Genomic DNA, 18212 nt, shown 5'->3' with positions numbered 1-18212 from the left:
CCGAACCCGCAACCCACTGCAACACTTCTTAACCGCGACCCGACCCCAACCCACAGGAGTCTGTCCTTTACCTACTGCCTGCGTCGACTGCCTCTCACGCTCTCACATTCACACACAGATATCTCTACCATTCTCCACAGATTGAGTTTATACAGCATGGTAGCTTTCTCTAGTGGTCTGGATATATTTTAATATATAACATATCAACTGTCTCTACTTACTTTACTATAAAGTACTTTTCGTGCCCCCAGTTGAAAAGGGAGCTACACCTGTGCTTTCGCAGAGATGATGCTCCAGTTTTGTGACAAAAAACATGGACAGGTTTTACCAGCAACAAATCCAGCCACGTGCTCATTATTTTCATTCGCTATGACTCCAAAACAATTCCACACTTGTGATTTACCTCTCCATCTATTGTCCGTGCTAGTTAACACATATGCTTTCTGAAAATAAAACAACATATTGATGTTAAAAAGCTTCAAATGAATAACTGAGAAGTGTAGCTCCTGCTGAGCCATGATCATCGCTCCCAGTCAGCACATCTGGTGTTGCCGTGCTGTCCTGACCAGGCTCACTGCTGCTTATCTGTTGTCATCTGAGGTCAGGTGAGCTCGCAATTCAGGGTAGTGAAGCTGCAGGTTGGGGTGCCAGCGCTGAACGTGACTTGTTTTTTTTTTTCCCCTCACAATTTTGGGGAGCCCAGCTGTTTCCTAGCTCTGTGCTCTCCCTGTCCTCCTGTCCATGTCTCCATCTCCTCCCGTCTACCCTTCGATTCCAGCCCTGGACTGCGACCTCCCACCCTCCCAGGAGAATACTGGAGATCCACACGTGTGTGAGGGGGAAGAAGCACTGGTCAGCACCCCCCTATTGTAGGTCCGACCCAGAGCCATCACCCTGAGAGAAATGTGAGTGAGTCCCAGTCTTTGTGTGCATCCTGGGTGGAGGGGGGAATGGTCATTTGACACCTGCTGAGTGCCTAGAAATTCAACTAGCATTTGATCAGCCTAGTCTACCTCAACAGGATAAGCAGCAGCAGCTGGATGGTTTAACCCCTAAACCAAATGTTTGAAGCAATCTAATGGTACTCTAAGAGTTCTAAGATAGGCTTCCATCCTTTGTTTATGTCAAAACAAAAGAAACAAATTACATATGCAGAGCACAGCATTTCCACAGGGACTTATAATCTCCATATGGATGACATCCTTCAATTGGCTATTTGGTATTGCGAACTTCAGCAGGCCATAAAGCTGCCTTGGGCACTTCTTGTTCCCTATGGATTGAAAATATACCTCCTCTTATATTAGGATTTTATTTCCCATTTGGAAATATGTCTCTGCCTCTCATTCCCCAGGCTATTCCGTTTAAATGCAGAACTGTTTATGCAGACTTTTTCCAGGACTCTTGAGATGAGAAATGCATACCGCTGTACTGTAAAGGAGCTTTCCTTTATTCAGTTGTGTAATACCTATAAATTTGAAAATAAATTGAAACGTTTGAAATTGCTGAGTGTGATTCTAGCATCATTTTTTTTTTTTTTTTTTTTTTTTTTTAAACCTACTTAAATAAGACAGCTTTTGTCATTACAGCATAGTGGAAAACGTAGCCCTTTGTGAGAGCTGCTATTCAAGCCGGGAGAGAAGAGTAATATACATTTCATAACGTGAAGTGCAGCCATCCACAGTTATACCTGGCAGCACCCGTAGAATCAGCCAGCCTCTCGGCTCTACCCGCTGCTTTGTAAAAAGCGCACGCTTCACAATTCAGAGCTGCTGTATTGTGCTTATGTCAAAAGCTGTTATTCTTTTCAAGCTGCTTTCTGAATTGCGAACCCTGTTGCTTCCCTCAGAATCTACGCCCAGTAACTGTGCTTCGTTTGTTCAGCCGATCTCGACTGTGGATTTGAAAAGGAAGCAAGAAGGGAAATTGAGACAGAGACAGGTCAGTAACGGTGTGAAATGCTGCTTTTTTTAAAAAGAACAGTTGCTGTGATTTATTTAACTGTATAGAAAGGTAGTAGAGGGCAGCCTGTTTGTACAGCTTCACATTGAGGAGTGACGGCTGGATGCATGTAAATATTATCCATGTGAACTGCTGTCTGTATTGGAGATAATGGGATTGCACTGCTGGTATATAGTACGATTACAAGTCATCACAGGGTCGATATGTTTGTTGTGCTGTATATCGAAAAGCTCCACATCGAATGTTTAAGTTTGCTGTAATGTATTGTCGATTTATAATGGGGTTAAAACCCCTGGGCGATTGTGAACTGTACCCGCATCCCAGTGTGCGAGACTGGACACTACTGTACAAGTCATGAAACTACACACTGCACCCCAGTGTGGGAGACTGGACACTACTGTACAAGTCATGAAACTACACACTGCACCCTGGAGTGTGGGAGACTGGACACTACTGCACAAGTCATGAAACTACACACTGCACCCCAGTGTGGGAGACTGGACACTACTGTACAAGTCATGAAACTACACACTGCACCCTGCATCCCAGTGTGGGAGACTGGACACTACTGTACAAGTCATGAAACTACACACTGCACCCCAGAGTGGGAGACTGGACACTACTGTACAAGTCATGAAACTACACACTGCACCCTCAGTGTGGGAGACTGGACACTACTGCACAAGTCATGAAACTACACACTGCACCCTGCACCCCAGTGTGGGAGACTGAACACTACTGTACAAGTCATGAAACTACACACTGCACCCTGCATCCCAGTGTGGGAGACTGGACACTACTGTACAAGTCATGAAACTACACACTGCACCCCAGAGTGGGAGACTGGACACTACTGTACAAGTCATGAGTAGAAAGTTGTGGCATGAGCACCCTTATAAAAGCATGGCAGAGTATAACAAAGCATGGTGCAACACAGTAGGTAAGCATTGTAAAGCCCAGAGAAATTGCCCTGCTCAGCTTTTCTAAGGACAAGTCTACTACCTGGCAGTGTAAACACAACAGGACAGCACCAGAATGTTGATCGGCATGGTGTATAAAGATCTGGGAGCATCTGTGTGCCTGCTTCCACCACCAAGCCACAGACACATTCACAATTAATATAGACCCTTTGGGTCAATTCTGTTTATTTCAGTTCCTTAGTAAGCCTAGCGAGTTGGGATGTAGTGCATGAACCTGTACAGCTGTACTTGTGATAAAACTGTGCATGCACGTTAATGAGCAGATGCAGTTCTACGTGCTGTGGATTTCATTAAGCGTGAAACACGCATGATTCATTCAATAACAAACCTGTACAGGTGCACATTTGCTCAGTCTGGGCAGCACAAAACTGGTTAAGGTACAGTTAATAAATAAAGTGAAGAAAGAAAAGGATGAATGAAAAGGGTTTATGGTGCCCTTTAAGTATGGGGGGGAAGAGATTAGCAGAGATGGGAAACGGAAACGTCTAATTGATGCCCTGTGTTTCTAAGCTTTTTAATTGGGCACAGATGCTGGATTCAGTTGTGCCAGGTCTGTGTCGCTGCCTCGCAAGTACTGGGTTATATAAAGTGTTACATGGGATTTCAGATCTGTAATCTATCTTTAATAAGATTCCTGTTCAAGGCTGACGCTGATAGGAAGGGCATACTGGCTAGCAGTTGCAAATCTCGAAGTGTCTATTGCGCATGCTGTGTTTGCAAATTACTAAATAGAACTGGAGGTGAGCGAGCAGCTTAACAATGTAACACCGTGGTGTTACTGTAAGAGTTTCCAAGGACAGAAGCTCACAGTAAAAGGGGGGATAAAACACAGTTAACATACCCCAGTCTGTTTTCTAATTTGTGTGTATATTATTTTCATAAATAAGATTTTGTTTTATAGTAAGGTTGCCTTTATATAGCAATTCCAGTTTGTTTCATTTGTAGAGACACAAGATTCCTTCTTAGTGTGTTGCTCTAGGAGGTTAGGATATATTCAAGGTGCAGCTCTGGAAATAAAAGGGAATTTCTTTTAATTCTCCAGTGTGACCCTAATCCCTGGCCAGAGATGTTCCATCCTACCATGCTTCGAATACCTTGAAATGTTGTAATACACAAGTGCAGCAGAGTAGAGTAGAGTAGAGCACACACTGTGAACCCCATGGCCCCTTGCCTTGTGTGCAGTACTGTACAGAGCGTGCTCTGCTGAATCAGCACACTGTCACTCTGGGTTCAGTCTATCTTGAACTATGCTAAAGGTTCATGTATAGAACTGAAGATGAAACTTCTAGTGAGGGCATACATCAAATTAGTTTGCTGTTGTTGCTCAGTGATTTTAATCGGACAGTTTTGTTCTGCATACCTGTGGTGCATTTCAGTCTCAGTATGATATGATTCTACCAGCAGATTTTTGTATTAAACACATTTTCCAAAAATGCATGTTGCTAAATTGCTGTTTTTATGGCGGAATTTATACCACACTTCCATTGAGTAAGTAGTACTTATGTGAATAATCAAATAATGAATCATGTTTGCAATTCATTTTTTCCATCTTCTGTTTCTGCATGCAATGTTTAAACACCATCAACAAACAACTTCGATGAGGTTTATTGCATTTTTTAGCACAGTTTTTTGTCCCTAGGGTAAGCCCTGGTCCCAGTGTGCATGGTACTGTTATTGTTCGTTGTTAACTGTTACCTGACATTGCATGCTTGATTGTGACATTTTAAACAGCTCCAGTCCCACCCCAGCAAATCCCTCCCTGGCTAATCTCTATGAGTGTTTGGCTTTTTTATGGCTGCAGAAGGGGAGCCTCAGTTGGACTGGAAGATGGAGCAGGCTGGCGGGCGCAGTTTCATGGAGGTCATCAGCGAGAAGTACAGCCCTGAGAACTTCCCTTACCGCAGGGGGCCTGGCATGGGGATCGTGGTGCCAGCCGGTCCACAGGGCTCGCCCATGAAAGGTGAGAGAAGCCAGCGTATAACTCTGCTTGCATGTGTGCCGCGTATCTGTGAAACATGTGTTCCGTTTACAATACGTGCTGATGTATGTGGAACGCTCGATGTGTTGAATAATAATTTGTTGTTGAAAACAAGAAGCGAAGGGGGTGGTCTTCTGGAGCCTGACTTGCTTGTGTGCTGTAGGAACAGGACTATCCTTACAGCTGGCTTTCGTTTTCTATATTCACTTGTTGCTGTATAGAGTCAGCTTTGCAATATCGTTTTTGTTATCCCCCCAGACCGCCTCAACCTGCCCAGCATCCTGGTTCTGAACAGCTGCTGCATTACCAGCGCGGGGGACGAGGGCGAGATCGCCGCGTTCTGCGCACACGTGTGTGAGCTCGACCTGTCTGACAACAAGCTGGAGGACTGGCACGAGGTAAACAGCAATGAGCAACTGAACAAGCTTGCACGAGTTTTTACAAAACATAGGCACATGCTCAGGGTAAACAAAATCTATTGGCTCAATATAATAAAAACAAATGCTTGTTTCCTGTTTTGGGTCTTTGCTGTAAAGCTGCTCTCGCCCCCCCATGCACAGATCAGTAAGATAGTGTCAAGCATCCCTCATCTGTATTTCCTGAACCTCACCACTAACCCGCTGAGCCGGGCCGTGCTGGACCCGGGCTGCTGCAAGGCATTGGTCAGGGTGCGTCGCCTCGTCCTGAACAACACCAAAGTGTCATGGGAGACCCTCCACACCCTGCTCTCAGAGATGCCACAGTAAGGACCCCTGGCATTGCCAGCTTCAGTTTTCAACTCCTGATGGGACATAGTGCAAGCCAGAACGTGCGTCTGGACATAAAAACGCTTGGTATTCCTTAGTGCAAGTTCCTTAGCACAAGCGATTTATTGGGAAGCTACTTAGTATAGGTTTAATCAGAATCTGTTTGGCCAAAGCAAAATATGTACAAACACTTTGATTCCCAAGAATAAATGTGATGGTGGTTTGTACTTCTGTTTTACCATGCCTTTGAGAACCTAGATATTCTATGTTTTTTAAAAAGTTTTGCAGTAGTTTAAGGAACGTACCTTTCTTTGCTGATTTTTAGTTGTTTTTTCTTTTTAAATAATTCCGAGTTGTCTGTGTGTGTGCAGGCTGGAGCAGCTGTTCTTGTGCCTTAACGGGTATGACACTGTGTCCCACTCATCCTTGCGCTGCTCCTCTCTGCGGCTGCTGCACATCACCGACAACAACCTGCAGGACTGGAGCGAGGTGTGCAAGGTCGGGGCCATGTTCCCTTGCCTGGACACCCTCGTCATGGCCAACAACCGCCTGACCAGCATCACAGGCTCAAGGGAGAGCCTGGGCAGGACCTTCCCCTGCCTGCGCCACATCAATCTACACAACTCAGGTACGCGCTTTACCAGCGCTTAAAACCCACACAAAAGACTGGTTTTGTCCCGTCCTGTTTGTTTATTATTATATTTACTGGATTGCAAAAATAACGACGCAAAAGTCAGCTTTTTTTGTTAAATCATGTAATCCCGGCCGGAGGCAAGTGGACAAACGTTTCGACCTAAAGTCTTATTATCGGTGCAGATTAGCTGAAACGTGTGTGTACTTGACAATCTGATCAACGTGTGCCCTGGAATTGTACAGCCCTGGGGAATCACGGTGGATTGCATGAACCACCTATTCACGGTTATCTTTTATAAGCTGTTATAAGCACTTAGTCTTTGATACGTTTAGTACAAAAAAAAAAAACATGCTTTATGAGAGCATATCCGAGCTGTGAACTAAGTAAATGGAGGAGAAGCAGCGTGGGTGAGTTTGTCCACGACGAGTTCCCATTTTCCCTGAATTGTGGGAAAGCTCTTTGTATTTTTCCTTTAATAAATAATAAAGCAAGGCTAGGAGGAGGACTTGCGGAGGAGGCTGCTTCATTCCTTCCTTCACAAGTCTCTCTCTGTCCCGGGAACGGCAGTGCTAGCGGCTGGTTCTCACCGGTCTGTAGCCAGCATCAGGAGCGGGAATTTTTTTCCGTTCGTCCCACGAGTGTTAACTTACACACCTGAGGGGTGTTCTAGAAGGGAATTAAAGAAGAGCGCTAAGCATGCTCAGGGGCCCTACAATAAAGGGCTGCTTGCTGTTTCCATTGGCTGTGTTAGGCTTTGTGTTTCATGCAGCGTGGCTGTTTGCCTGGAGAGCACAGCCAGGGGTCAGCTGTGTCACTTACCCGTCATAAAGAACGCATTCCTAACAGCGGCTGACAGAGCCCCAATTGAAGTTTGATTTTATCTCGATCACCTGGTGATGGAGACAAACAGGACTGGTTTCAAAATGCTTCTGTCCCAGTGACAGATGGAAAGGTGGCAGCAGGCTGTTCGTGTGAGGCTCAAACGGGGTTGAGGCTGATACCCCACATTGCCCAAAGTGAATTTATAGAGTGGTGGCAGGATTAACTAGATGCATTTAAAACAAAACCAGAAACAGAAACTAAAAAGCTGTCTGTTCTTCGCCTGCAGATATTACACACCGGTGCAGGCACAACTGAGACTTTGGTTTGAGTCGTATTTCAGAGGTTTTTGTTAACAGCTGAATTATTCAGTCTGATAACAGACCGCGGCAGGGATAAACTGAACTTGAATCAGTAATTTAGTTACCCCTAAAGTTTTACCTTCTTACTCCTGAGATTAGTTAGGCATCGAGATGGGAAGAATTCTGCAAAGACGACAGCAACTTGGACTAAAAGCAGCCTTTTCTTCTGCTGTAAAAGGATGTAGAAGGCTTTGTTGAAACATTATATGTGCCCAAAGCTCCGTCTCCTTGTGTTTTTTTTTTTTTTTTTAATCTTTTAGTTTAGCTGCTTAGCAGTCCCTAGAGTAAGTTAAGTTCTCTGTCAAAGAGCACCTTGACTCTGCTCTGATCTGATAAGGTGAATGGACATGTTCTGCTTGGGCAGAGGCAGATTTCAGTTCGGGAATGTGTGTTTCACTCTGCATATCGTGGGATAAACCTTAAAACACCAGCAGGGCGGGGGGGGGGTGGTTACTTTATCCTGCTGAAATAATGAGATATTGATCTTGTAATTGCTTGCTGTTTTAAAGTATGTGGTTTGTCATCTCCTCTGTCAGCCAGTGTAGTAAGATTTAGCAGGTTTCCTGTAATAAGAGGTAACGGGTTTCTTGTTCTGCGCTAGGTGCTATGCCTACACCTGGCTGGGGTTTGGTACCGTTGACACGTGGCATTTCGGTTCTGTGCTTCTTGCTTGATTGACTGCGATCTCGAGGTGTTGTGTGCTTGCTCTGATGACTTGTTTTGTCTCAGGTTTGAATAGCTGGGGGGATATTGAGAAGCTGAACTTCTTTCCCAAGCTGGACGAGGTGCGACTGAAGGGCATCCCCTTGTTACAGAACTACACCAACACTGAGCGCAGGAGCCTCATCATTGCACAGTGAGCACTTCATTTTTATTTGATTGAAAAATAAAGGGGGTTACCAGCACAGAACTGACTAAGGCTGTGTGGAAACTGTAGATTTGAATAGCAGGAGTGCTTAAACTATCTCATCGCTTGCATGTTTTGTCATGTGTCGCTATCTAAAATTCCGCACAGGTTTTTTTTTACAAGGTAACCCAATGGAAACTGTAAGCTGTTCAATCTTGATTGATAAACAGCAGCTGCGAGACACACTGCACTGTCTCTAGTGTCCTGTAGTACATGTCGTAGATGTACTTGTGCTCATTCCTGAATGCTTTTTGTGCTTGCTGCAGGCTGCCCTCCGTGACCATGCTGAACGGCAGCAACGTGACGGATGGGGAGCGAGAGGACGCAGAGAGGTTCTTCATTCGCCATTACCTGGACTTCCCAGAGGAGGAGCTGCCGTGCAGGTGAGCAGCCCTCCCGATCTCACAGAGAGAGAGAGAGCGGAACACAGCTGGCACTATGGAGCCGAGTGAAGAAAGCAGGTTCCTACTCCCATTGAAATCCACGCTCAGTCGAATCTGGCCAGAATCTTAAGTACACAACATCAAACCAGATTCAGTAAGCTTTTTTCTTAAAAATGCATAAAACTGGAAATCTATTTTAACGTGGAACCACAAGGTTAGAAACATATATGGCGATTGATTTGCAGGGATGGAAATGAGATTCATTTTGCATAGCAGTTTCACCCATTCCAGATTTCATTATGAGCTTGATTTATATTCTAGGTAACAAGCGCAGGTGTGTCTTATTAAACTCACAGTAAAACCGGAATGGATCAAAGTGCTATGCAATGGGAATCTGATTCCCATCCCTGATTCTGTCCCTGATAACCACATTGTGCCTGTCGTTCAGTTGCTGGTCAGTAGTTAGTAACTGCAGAACGTACTGTTTACAGAGGCATGTCAGATAATGTCAAGCATATACAGTCTAACTCCGTTATAACAAGCCCCCCTGGGCCCTGGAGACATGTTCGTTATATCAGGGTGTTCACTGTAATAGGGTTTGGCAATTTGCTGTGTCAGAATAATGAAGAAACACCCAAAATGAATTGAGCATCTTTATACAGTTTACAGTAGTTCTTTCAAGACAACGTCACATTGATCAGCAGTTAAACTGTATCTTTAAAAGAAAACGGTGAAGAAATGAGAAAAACGCCTCCTGAAAATTGTTTTTTTCGTGCTTTTCTCAATGCACGCTGTTTCAATCTTGTTACCTCCTCGCAGCTGTTGCCATGGTTGCAGTTTGTGTGAAGATGGCAACGGTTGCATACTTCACACGTGATTCGCACTACAATCGGCAGCCTGTGAATCATCCTTATCTTCCAATTAGCCTAGCAAGGTCTTTGTTATTCACTGAGAGAATAACACATTCACACCGGAGAGAGTTCAGTGTCAGTCACTACCGTGATCGTTTTATCCGGGTAGATTTTGTAAAAGTGATCGTTCTAATAGAGCTAATTTCCATTGGGGGGGGGGAAACGGTTCTTGCTGCTTGGATCGTTAAAGGGGGTTCGTTATAAGAAGTTCTATAGTGAAGTTAGACTGTACACAGCAGTGTGTGTCTTCTGTCTGGCAGGTGGTTATGTGCTGTGTAGAGACATGAGAAAGGGAGGGTTACATCCTACCCCGGTGGTCCTGATCATCATGTCATGCAGCACAGTGACTCTAAAGAAGCCTGCAGTACAGGTTTGCATGCGTTATTTCTGTAGAAAGAACCCACAGGAGATCACTGACACAGCTGAGCGCAATAAGGGCCGGTCCAGCGAGATCGGGTGTCGCTGTTTAAACCCCTCCCGCTAGAGCCAGCGTCCCGAGCAGGTGGGACCGTGGAGGAGTAGTGGAAGCCATGGAGGGACAGCGTGGCTGGGAAATGGAGTGTGCGCTGCGTCAAGCACATCGCGCTTAACCTCAGGAGAATGTGGAAAGCATTTCTGGTCTAAGTGTTCTCCCTCGAGGGCGCTAACCTATTGGATACAATATAGCCAGTCTCCGTCGTTTTCAAAGGGCCCTTTGTGAGGAAAGAAACACCGATCGGGAAAGCGATATGCCAGATCGCAGCTCAGTTTTTAGGGTAAAAGGGGACAGCAGCACTTTAACGTTCCATTTGTAACTGGAGAGCTGACGTTCCTCTTTTAAAAAGGTATTTGTCAGAATTGTTAAACTCCTAATTATAACATCGGTAAAGTGCCTTTTTGGACAGTGAGTGGCGATACAGGAAAGACGTCCCATGGCTTCCCTGTCATATCGCATGAGTAGCAAGAGGGTCATTGCTTTTTTTTTTTTTTTTTTTTTTTTTTTTTTTTTTCCCCCCGCTTGTTCTGCTTCCAGTGGGAGCAAGTGTCTTCTCTCAGTTGAACGTGGATTAGATGTTGATATCATGAAAAAATATCATGTCCCTGTGTTTCAAAAAATTGAAAAAGGGTCATGCGGTTTCCTCAACGAACGAATGGAAGAAAATGTCTTGTGTCTTATATAAATTGAATTTGAAACGCCCTCCAGTATCCGACAAAAGGAAATGGGCTCAGCTCAACGCTTTTGACAAGTGTAATAACATAGGGAGGATATGTATCTGGCCCCCAGAACCGGCAGACGGACACTTCACAGAATGAGGAGTTATGAGCCAACAAGTGTGGTTCATTGAATCGACGAAGCAGGCCGGTAACTGACAGGAAAATTATCACTTGAGTAGTTTACCAAGAAGCCATTTAGAATAGCAGAGGGCATGCTGGGAGAAATAGCCCCCTCTCGTTGGCGACATCCCTAGCGTTTTTATTTCTTGTGCTATTCCCAAAATAAATGCGGCGAGGCGCTGCTACTGTAAACGAGCCCTCAGCAGCACAGTGCCTGTAACACGCGCCATGCTGGGTTGTTGACACAGTAAAGCTGAAACTCCTTGAAACCAACCACCCATTGCCTCCACGCGCCATGGTTGGATGCTAGCAGGTGGAGGAAGTTCATATTATCCCGAGTAACACCCAAACCAGCTCAGCATGGCGGCTCCACGCACTTTGTCAGGCCGCTGGAGTCAGTCCAGGCTTACTATTTATGTTTGAGTTGAACTACTGACCTTCTCACCTGGAAGTGCGCCAATTAGCCGAAATAAGGATGTTAATATGCTTCCCTACGCACCCCTAACTCTACTTGCCAGCCCCACCCTCAACTTCCTTTCCTTCCACACCGTTACCTGGGGGAGCTGTTAGTTTCAGTGGGTACTTCATTTTGGAGCCCTTAAAGCGAACAGAGACCTCCTATCCTGGGGGAAGCTTTCTGGTGCCTTTGCCGTCTCCCCAGGGCCCTAGAAACTGCCAGGTTCCAGCTAGTAATAACAGAAGGGCCGTGCAGCACAGCTGAGGCCCTTAAAGATCATAGCTTTGCCTGAACAAAAGGGTCTTTCTTTCCTGGTCACAGATCTGGAGACAATTGGGGCACCTGTGTGGAAACAGGCACACTGAAGTTTTCGGTTCTGTTCTTTCAATCTGCATGTACCATTTCTTGACTTGGTGCCACTTTCCCAGCCCTTTGCCTGTGAACGAAAGGAGGATGCGAAGGGGGGGTCTTCACCATTCCCTTCCCTTCCCTGCTCCCAAGCTACTCTCCCTCCCCTTCCCACATTGGAGCTGCACATCAAACCCCTGAGCTGGTTTTAAAAAGGCCCTCTGTGACGGCTGAAGAACAAAGCGTTTCTGACGCTGAATTTAAGCACATTTCAAAGTGCAGTCCTTTCACTTTGTGTAACTCAAGATGGATGTTTTTAGCCTTTTGGTTTAAGCGGCTTTTAAAATGAGAGAGAGAGAGAGTTGAAGAGAGGAGAGAGAGAGCGAGAGTTGAAGAGAGGAGAGCAGGAGGAGTCAAGATTGCATCTGCCGCAGATCTGGGACAAAGATAGCATAAAAAGGACTTGCAGTCCTCGCACAACTGAACAAGCGGTGTGTGCATGGAAGGCTGTCTAGAGCTCAACTTGAAACCAAGGCAGCGTTTTCACACTGTAAGCTTAAGCAAAGTCTTCATGACCCACATTTTGTTTTTCAGTCTGCAGATAGAAAAGGGAAATTTGCAGGTGTTAACTAAGAGATTTCCTTCGAGAACGAAACCCCAAACGGTGACCCACAGGGATACAGAGCTCCTCAAGCAGAGTTGAGAGTGTTTAGCAGCACTTACACAAACCTGCAAGATCCAAAGTTCTCAATCGTTCTCTGAGCTTGGCTCTTCTAATATCTCCCATCCTTTGGCTCCCAGCTGTTGTGTTTTTGACGCTGTCTATCGGACGAGAGATACGGCTTTCAGGAAATGCTAATGCTACGAGGTCGCCCATACAGGTTAGCTGGAGGATAGCTTTAAGCACTTGTGCAGGGCGGACTTCATTTGAATTGCAGATGCTTCAGAGCCCTGGAAGGTTATTTTGTGAATGATGTTGTTTTTTTTTTTGTTTTTTTTTCCTTCCAAAACAAGCGCTGCTCAGCGTGTGAACGAGGTGTTTCATCGTCTCCTGAGGAGTGAATGAGGCCTGCGAGCATTTTGCGTGCGTTTTTCATTTTTATTCCCATGTGGGATGGCAAAGGCCCATGCTGACGAGGTTGAATTGACATGCCGGGAACATCATTAAGTCAAACACCCTCCTCTGTAATTATGGAGGATGTATAGCTTCTGCATTTTAACACAGAACAGCCATGTTGAGGGGAAACCATGTTTCATAGCATTCTTCCAGCACAGCCCCAAGGCACCACATCAGCTGCTTTTGTTTCCTATCATTGCCATAATGTTGAACAAATTAATAACACTGAATTCTTTGTTTTTTACCCTGTTGAATTCAGAATGTGGGTAAAGCACAGGAGCTGAAATAAGACTGGTACTTTTTTAAGCTTCAAATGATCTGTAATATCCATGCTAACATTTACTCAAAGCATGCAAGTAAAGTGTAGGCGTATGGCTGAATACATAGAGGTACAGTTTATCTATAGCAGTGATATTGAAGAGCAAGCACTTCAATTTGAGTGGAGTGTTATTTCCGGTTAAAGGATTAATTAGCACTGAAAAGATTTAGCTAAACAAGATTTCTTTTAGTATTAAGATTTTGTACGTATTGTTGTTTTCTGAATATTAATCCCTAACGGGTTGGTTCTTCCAGATACCATGAATTGGTGACGAAGTACGGGAAGCTGGCGCCCCTAGCAGAGGTCGACCTTCGACCCTGCTGCCACGCAAAGGTGGAGGTCCGCTGCGAGGGCAAAGTGGAGATTGTGAGCATCCGGCTGGACCAGACTGTGTCAGGGCTGAAGAAACAGCTGAGAAGTGTGGTGCAACTGTCCCCCAGCAGCATGCGGCTCTACTACATAGACAAGGACGTGTCCTGCCCCTTCGGCCCTGAGGAAATTAAGTACAGCAAGCGGGCCCTGCACTCTTACAGCATCAAAGACGGAGACGAGATTCTCGTGGTGCCCAAATCCAGACCACAGTCCACCCCCGCCGCATCGTCCTCCACCTCCTGCTCCTCCTCCACCCCTCTCTCTCCCAGCCTCTAAGCACACACAGCCAGGAACAAAGAGAAACTGCGGCACTTTTTATATGCGCATCACTCACTTTGTCATTTATTTTATCCAGCTGTGTGTGGTTTTTTTTTTGTTGCAATATTGTAGGTTAAGCAAAGCTGATTTTGTGTTATTTTTTTCAGTCGCCCTCACTTCCGGTAGCCGCTGTTGTTTTGCTGTACACATAGGGTTTTAGGTTATCGTTTTGGTTAGCTTGTTCTTTCGATGTTTCTGACAGGCGAGACCAGCCCTACAATATACCCTCTAAAGGCAACAGCGCTTTCTCCTCCATCACTATAGCGGTGCTTCTGACAATCTTTGAACCTCCTGAGCAGTTGTGACAGATCAACAAAGAGACACAAAAATAACAATAATAATAATTATTATTATTACAATAGAATTGCTATTTTCTCTTGCAAATCTCTTATTTGACCAGCAGTTGTTCAGTGGGAAAAGGGTTATTTTTATTTATTTAATCATTTTAATGGCATAGGCCAATCAGAAAATATATTACAGCAACTTCGTATGTGTGTGACACACTGTATCACAGATGTCCTAACTAATTCCGTTAATGCAGAGGTGTTCCTCTCGCCTTATTTAGAGTCCTCCCGTCTGTTGGGTTGCTGCTGAGTATTGGCATCACCCAAAGCTTCTAAGTCGTTTTTACGCAGAAGTGTTTTGGTTGTTTCTGTTGGATGCCATTGCACACAATGCCTGCGAGGATGTTTTAAAAGTGCCGTTCAGGTGCAACTATATTAACAAAAAGGTGTAGGCAATGCTGGTAGATTATATTGATATATATATAATATTATATTATATATATATATATATATATATATATATATATAATATATATCTCACATGAAGGCGGCTTCCCACATATGGACATTGTATACTGATCGCGTTCTAAACGTAAGACCGTGTGTTCTGCACACTAGTGTTCTAATACAAAGAAATTCATTCTGTACACTACCAGAGTGAAATATATTCTTACACCACAGGTTCTGGGGCTCAGTACTTGCTGAAGTCGTGATTGCTAATTATGTAATATAATGACCTTCTGTGTGAGACTTAGAAGTGGATTCCATGAAGAAATACGTTCTAAAAGTTTACCACAGTGAATGCCTAGCAAATGGTAATCAAGTGCAGTAAATCATGGTGCAGAAACGGGGAAAGGCTGTATACATGCTGTGGATGTAGGTCAGGCGCTCTCTTCACCTGTATTTATCGAAGTATGCCACTGACATGCAGCACCTTTTTAAAATGATGTGGAACTGGACTGCTTTTATTTCAGCAGCGCACTGTATTTTGTTCTGGCACTTTAAAAAAAATTCTTGTCGAGGTTTCAGTTACATTTCAGTAGTGCTACTCCAGCAAAGATCTAGCAAGTATTTTTACTGTAGTAATATACAGTGTGATGCACTGTGCTAGATTAAAATGGCTTGAAATGTACGGTATGTTTTAAAATAGTCCAGGTTGCACCGTTTTCAAATACCTGTTTTAGGACTAGAGTCGCTATTCCTTTTCTACGTAACCCTAAATGTCTCCAACCTTCTAACTCAAGCAAGCTTTACATTCAGTGCTCAGCAAATTGAGCGGGCTAGTTCTGCAGCCCTGGCTCCTTGTTACTGCATTGCTTCAGCAGCTTCACATTGAGGACCGAATGAAATCAATACAGCAGCAACACAATAGAGCAGAACATGTGCACATATACAGTCATTAGAAAACAAATACATACACACACATATATATATATATATAGATCTGAATTCTAGTCATCGTGTTTATACGAGGGCGTCAAGTTTGCAATATTTTGATTCGTTCTAAACTTTGCAGCAGATCGCTTGATTTTAGCTGTTACCTCTTGTTTTGTTCGTTATTTTATCAATGCAGTCGTGGTGTTATTAACACACCAGGTGTACAAGGTAAAACATCAGAGACGAAAGACTGAAATTCCACCTTTTTATTTTTTTGTAGAAAAGAAATGCCAGCCATGCTTTAGTATTTTTTTCTTCTTTATTAAAATGCTAAGTGCGTGTGTACTCCTAGCTTCCTGCACACTTTTCAGATTGCACTCTGTCACAATCGGCTGCTGATTTTAAACACGTTTTATTGACGGCCCCCCTTGTGTTTGCATGCAGTGGTTTACATGTACGATTAGTGTTATTCCTTTCAGTAAAGGTGTCTTTGCTTCTAAGCTCGCTTCACAACAGGGTCACGGCTCTTTCCTGCCTGGTTTTTCTGTGAATGAAGAGTCCCGAGGAATCGGTGAAAAGCAGTGAAGGAACTGGCTGTGCTAAACATCTGAAACAGATGCCAACAAATGCACTCGGCCCTCATCGGGTGTCAATACGAAGTTAAGCCATATTGTAAGGTTCCCTCCTCTCTATAATACTGGATTGCATGCTTGTAATCCCGGTAATCCTAACTGGACATTTAATTTAAAAATAAAAAGATGTATAAGATATATAAATATATATATAAAAATAATATATAGTATAAAAATGCATAGAGGGTTACAGGTCCTGATTTCACAACAAGTGCAACTGCAAAAAAAGGCATATTTAAAAAAATAAATAAAAACATTTAAATGTTATAAATCATTGTGCAATTTCAAATGTTTTGTTTAAATATGATGCCCCTGAAATGAACCGGCAGTTTTGAAGACTTCTTTCCACTGAGCTTGAATTCTATTTAGGGACGATGATAAGGGGACCCATTCAGCTCCCTTAATGGAATGAAGTGTTTAGAGCGTTGAAGTAGCAGACACCTGGGTGTGTGCTTGAAGGTCTTTTACTTTTGATTTGAATAGTTTTTGTTATTTATGTTGTACAGCGTTATAAAGTTATCGTATACGACTGAGTAATGTTTTCTTTTATGATGAGTGGTCTTGGCAATTTATTGGTTACTCAAATAGCAAGTCTGTTGCAGCTGTCATTAGCGTCCTCATCTATTTCATTACAGCCAGCCTCTTAATGACTTGATAACGGCGCGGCCCTCCCTGGATTGTTTCTTGGACACAGCATGCTGCAGTCGGACAGGTGGCTCTGCTCTGCTTACATAGCCTAAGGAATAACTATACTAAGTATTCATGGATTCACGCGCCGCATTTCTGCGAGGCCCCTGCAATGGTATGCTGTGGAACTGGAAAACAAACTATTGTAAACTGATTGTTTAAAAAAGAAAGTATGCTATATTGTTTGTATGATGCCAGGTTTAGATTATTTCTGCTTTCGGAGGTACTGTTTTAGGGGTTTTCTTGGGTATCGGTCCTAGCTCAGTTCTTTAATGCAACCCCTCAAGGTTCAAGTCACTGGTCCTTCTTAGCTGTAACTGGGTAGAAACCCTGAAATTCCCACTGGGTGCTGGGTGTAATTCTCCCAAACCAAACCAGTCGGTCTAAACTCTGTATATCTGAATATCACTCACAGATATGCATCACTGTGGTAGAAATAGAGTGGGCAGTGTATTCTGATATCACCTGTCACTCTCGCATCACCAAAAATGAAAACAGTGGCTGGAGGAGAGGCGTATACACTGGGTAACATATACACCTTCTACAGTGGGAGCAGGCCCGGGTCTATCTACTGTTAAACTTCACCAGGAAGGGAATTAAGATGGCTGTCACCTGGGACAATGTGATTTGAGGCGTGTGAATTTCAAAGGCAGTGTGATAAAGGACAGGTTCGGGTGTCCCCTCTGGAAACCAGAAGCAGTTTAACCCTGGCTCGTGGGGATGTGTCTCGTGTGTGTGCAGGACCCTCCTGTTAATCGTGTGCCGCCATGCCCATCCTCCCGTTGTAAACTATCGATTTATTAAACCTCAAGACTTTGATGTTTTTAAAGAAATGCCTTGGTGGTGTGTGTGTTTTTTTCTTTGTTTCTTGTAAAACTTAAAAGAAACTACAGGTTTGATTTGATCAAAATTAAGACACACATTATAAATCAACTTCAAAATATATACCTTAACATTCTTCTTTTGGATACTGTGCATCTCGCGCTGGAAAAACACTAATGCTCACAGACGCACAAAGAAGCATGAGGACCCAGCAGATGAGGAATACAGTTCTTAGAACTGCCACCATCGGCCATAGGATGTGCTATAGGAAACACACATAAGCAAACTCTGTAAATGTTGTGATCCAGCAGCAGCAGGATGAAGCAGCCAAATGACTTGGTAGCCTCTTATCTCTGCCAGGCGGGTATATGTTTAATGGACCCTGACGTTCGAACCATGTGTGGGGGTAGCTCCAAGTGCACTTGGGGGGGGGTATAGATTCCAGCTGCCAGCGGGCATCTGTGTGCAAATACAAGCCAGGGTTCG

The 18212-nt window shown here is 44.1% G+C and overlaps 1 protein-coding gene and 1 long non-coding RNA gene across 3 annotated transcripts; both read left to right on the top strand.

Annotated features, from left to right (window-relative positions):
• The first annotated feature begins 194 nt into the window (after positions 1–194).
• Positions 195–14666, top strand: tbcelb (tubulin folding cofactor E-like b). Of its 2 annotated transcripts, none has more exons than XM_041235052.1 (9): positions 195–905; positions 1882–1938; positions 4741–4899; positions 5176–5315; positions 5478–5659; positions 6035–6291; positions 8208–8334; positions 8652–8768; positions 13489–14666. In XM_041235052.1, the coding sequence occupies exons 3-9, from the start codon at positions 4767–4769 to the stop codon at positions 13880–13882; spliced, it is 1350 nt and encodes a 449-aa protein (XP_041090986.1). In that variant the 5' UTR covers positions 195–905; positions 1882–1938; positions 4741–4766; the 3' UTR covers positions 13883–14666. The 2 variants fall into 2 exon arrangements, with proteins under 2 accessions (XP_041090986.1, XP_041090985.1); XM_041235051.1 differs by having other exon boundaries at positions 1847–1938.
• A 184-nt stretch (positions 14667–14850) lies between these two features.
• On the top strand, positions 14851–17737 carry LOC121304077. Its single transcript, XR_005947914.1, has 2 exons — positions 14851–16257; positions 16853–17737. It is a non-coding gene; the product is annotated as an uncharacterized LOC121304077 (long non-coding RNA).
• Positions 17738–18212: the final 475 nt, after the last annotated feature.

This window comes from Polyodon spathula, chromosome 36 (assembly GCF_017654505.1).
Source record: "Polyodon spathula isolate WHYD16114869_AA chromosome 36, ASM1765450v1, whole genome shotgun sequence".
NCBI classification, from domain to species: domain Eukaryota; kingdom Metazoa; phylum Chordata; class Actinopteri; order Acipenseriformes; family Polyodontidae; genus Polyodon; species Polyodon spathula.
This window is presented reverse-complemented; position numbering and strand designations above follow the sequence as displayed.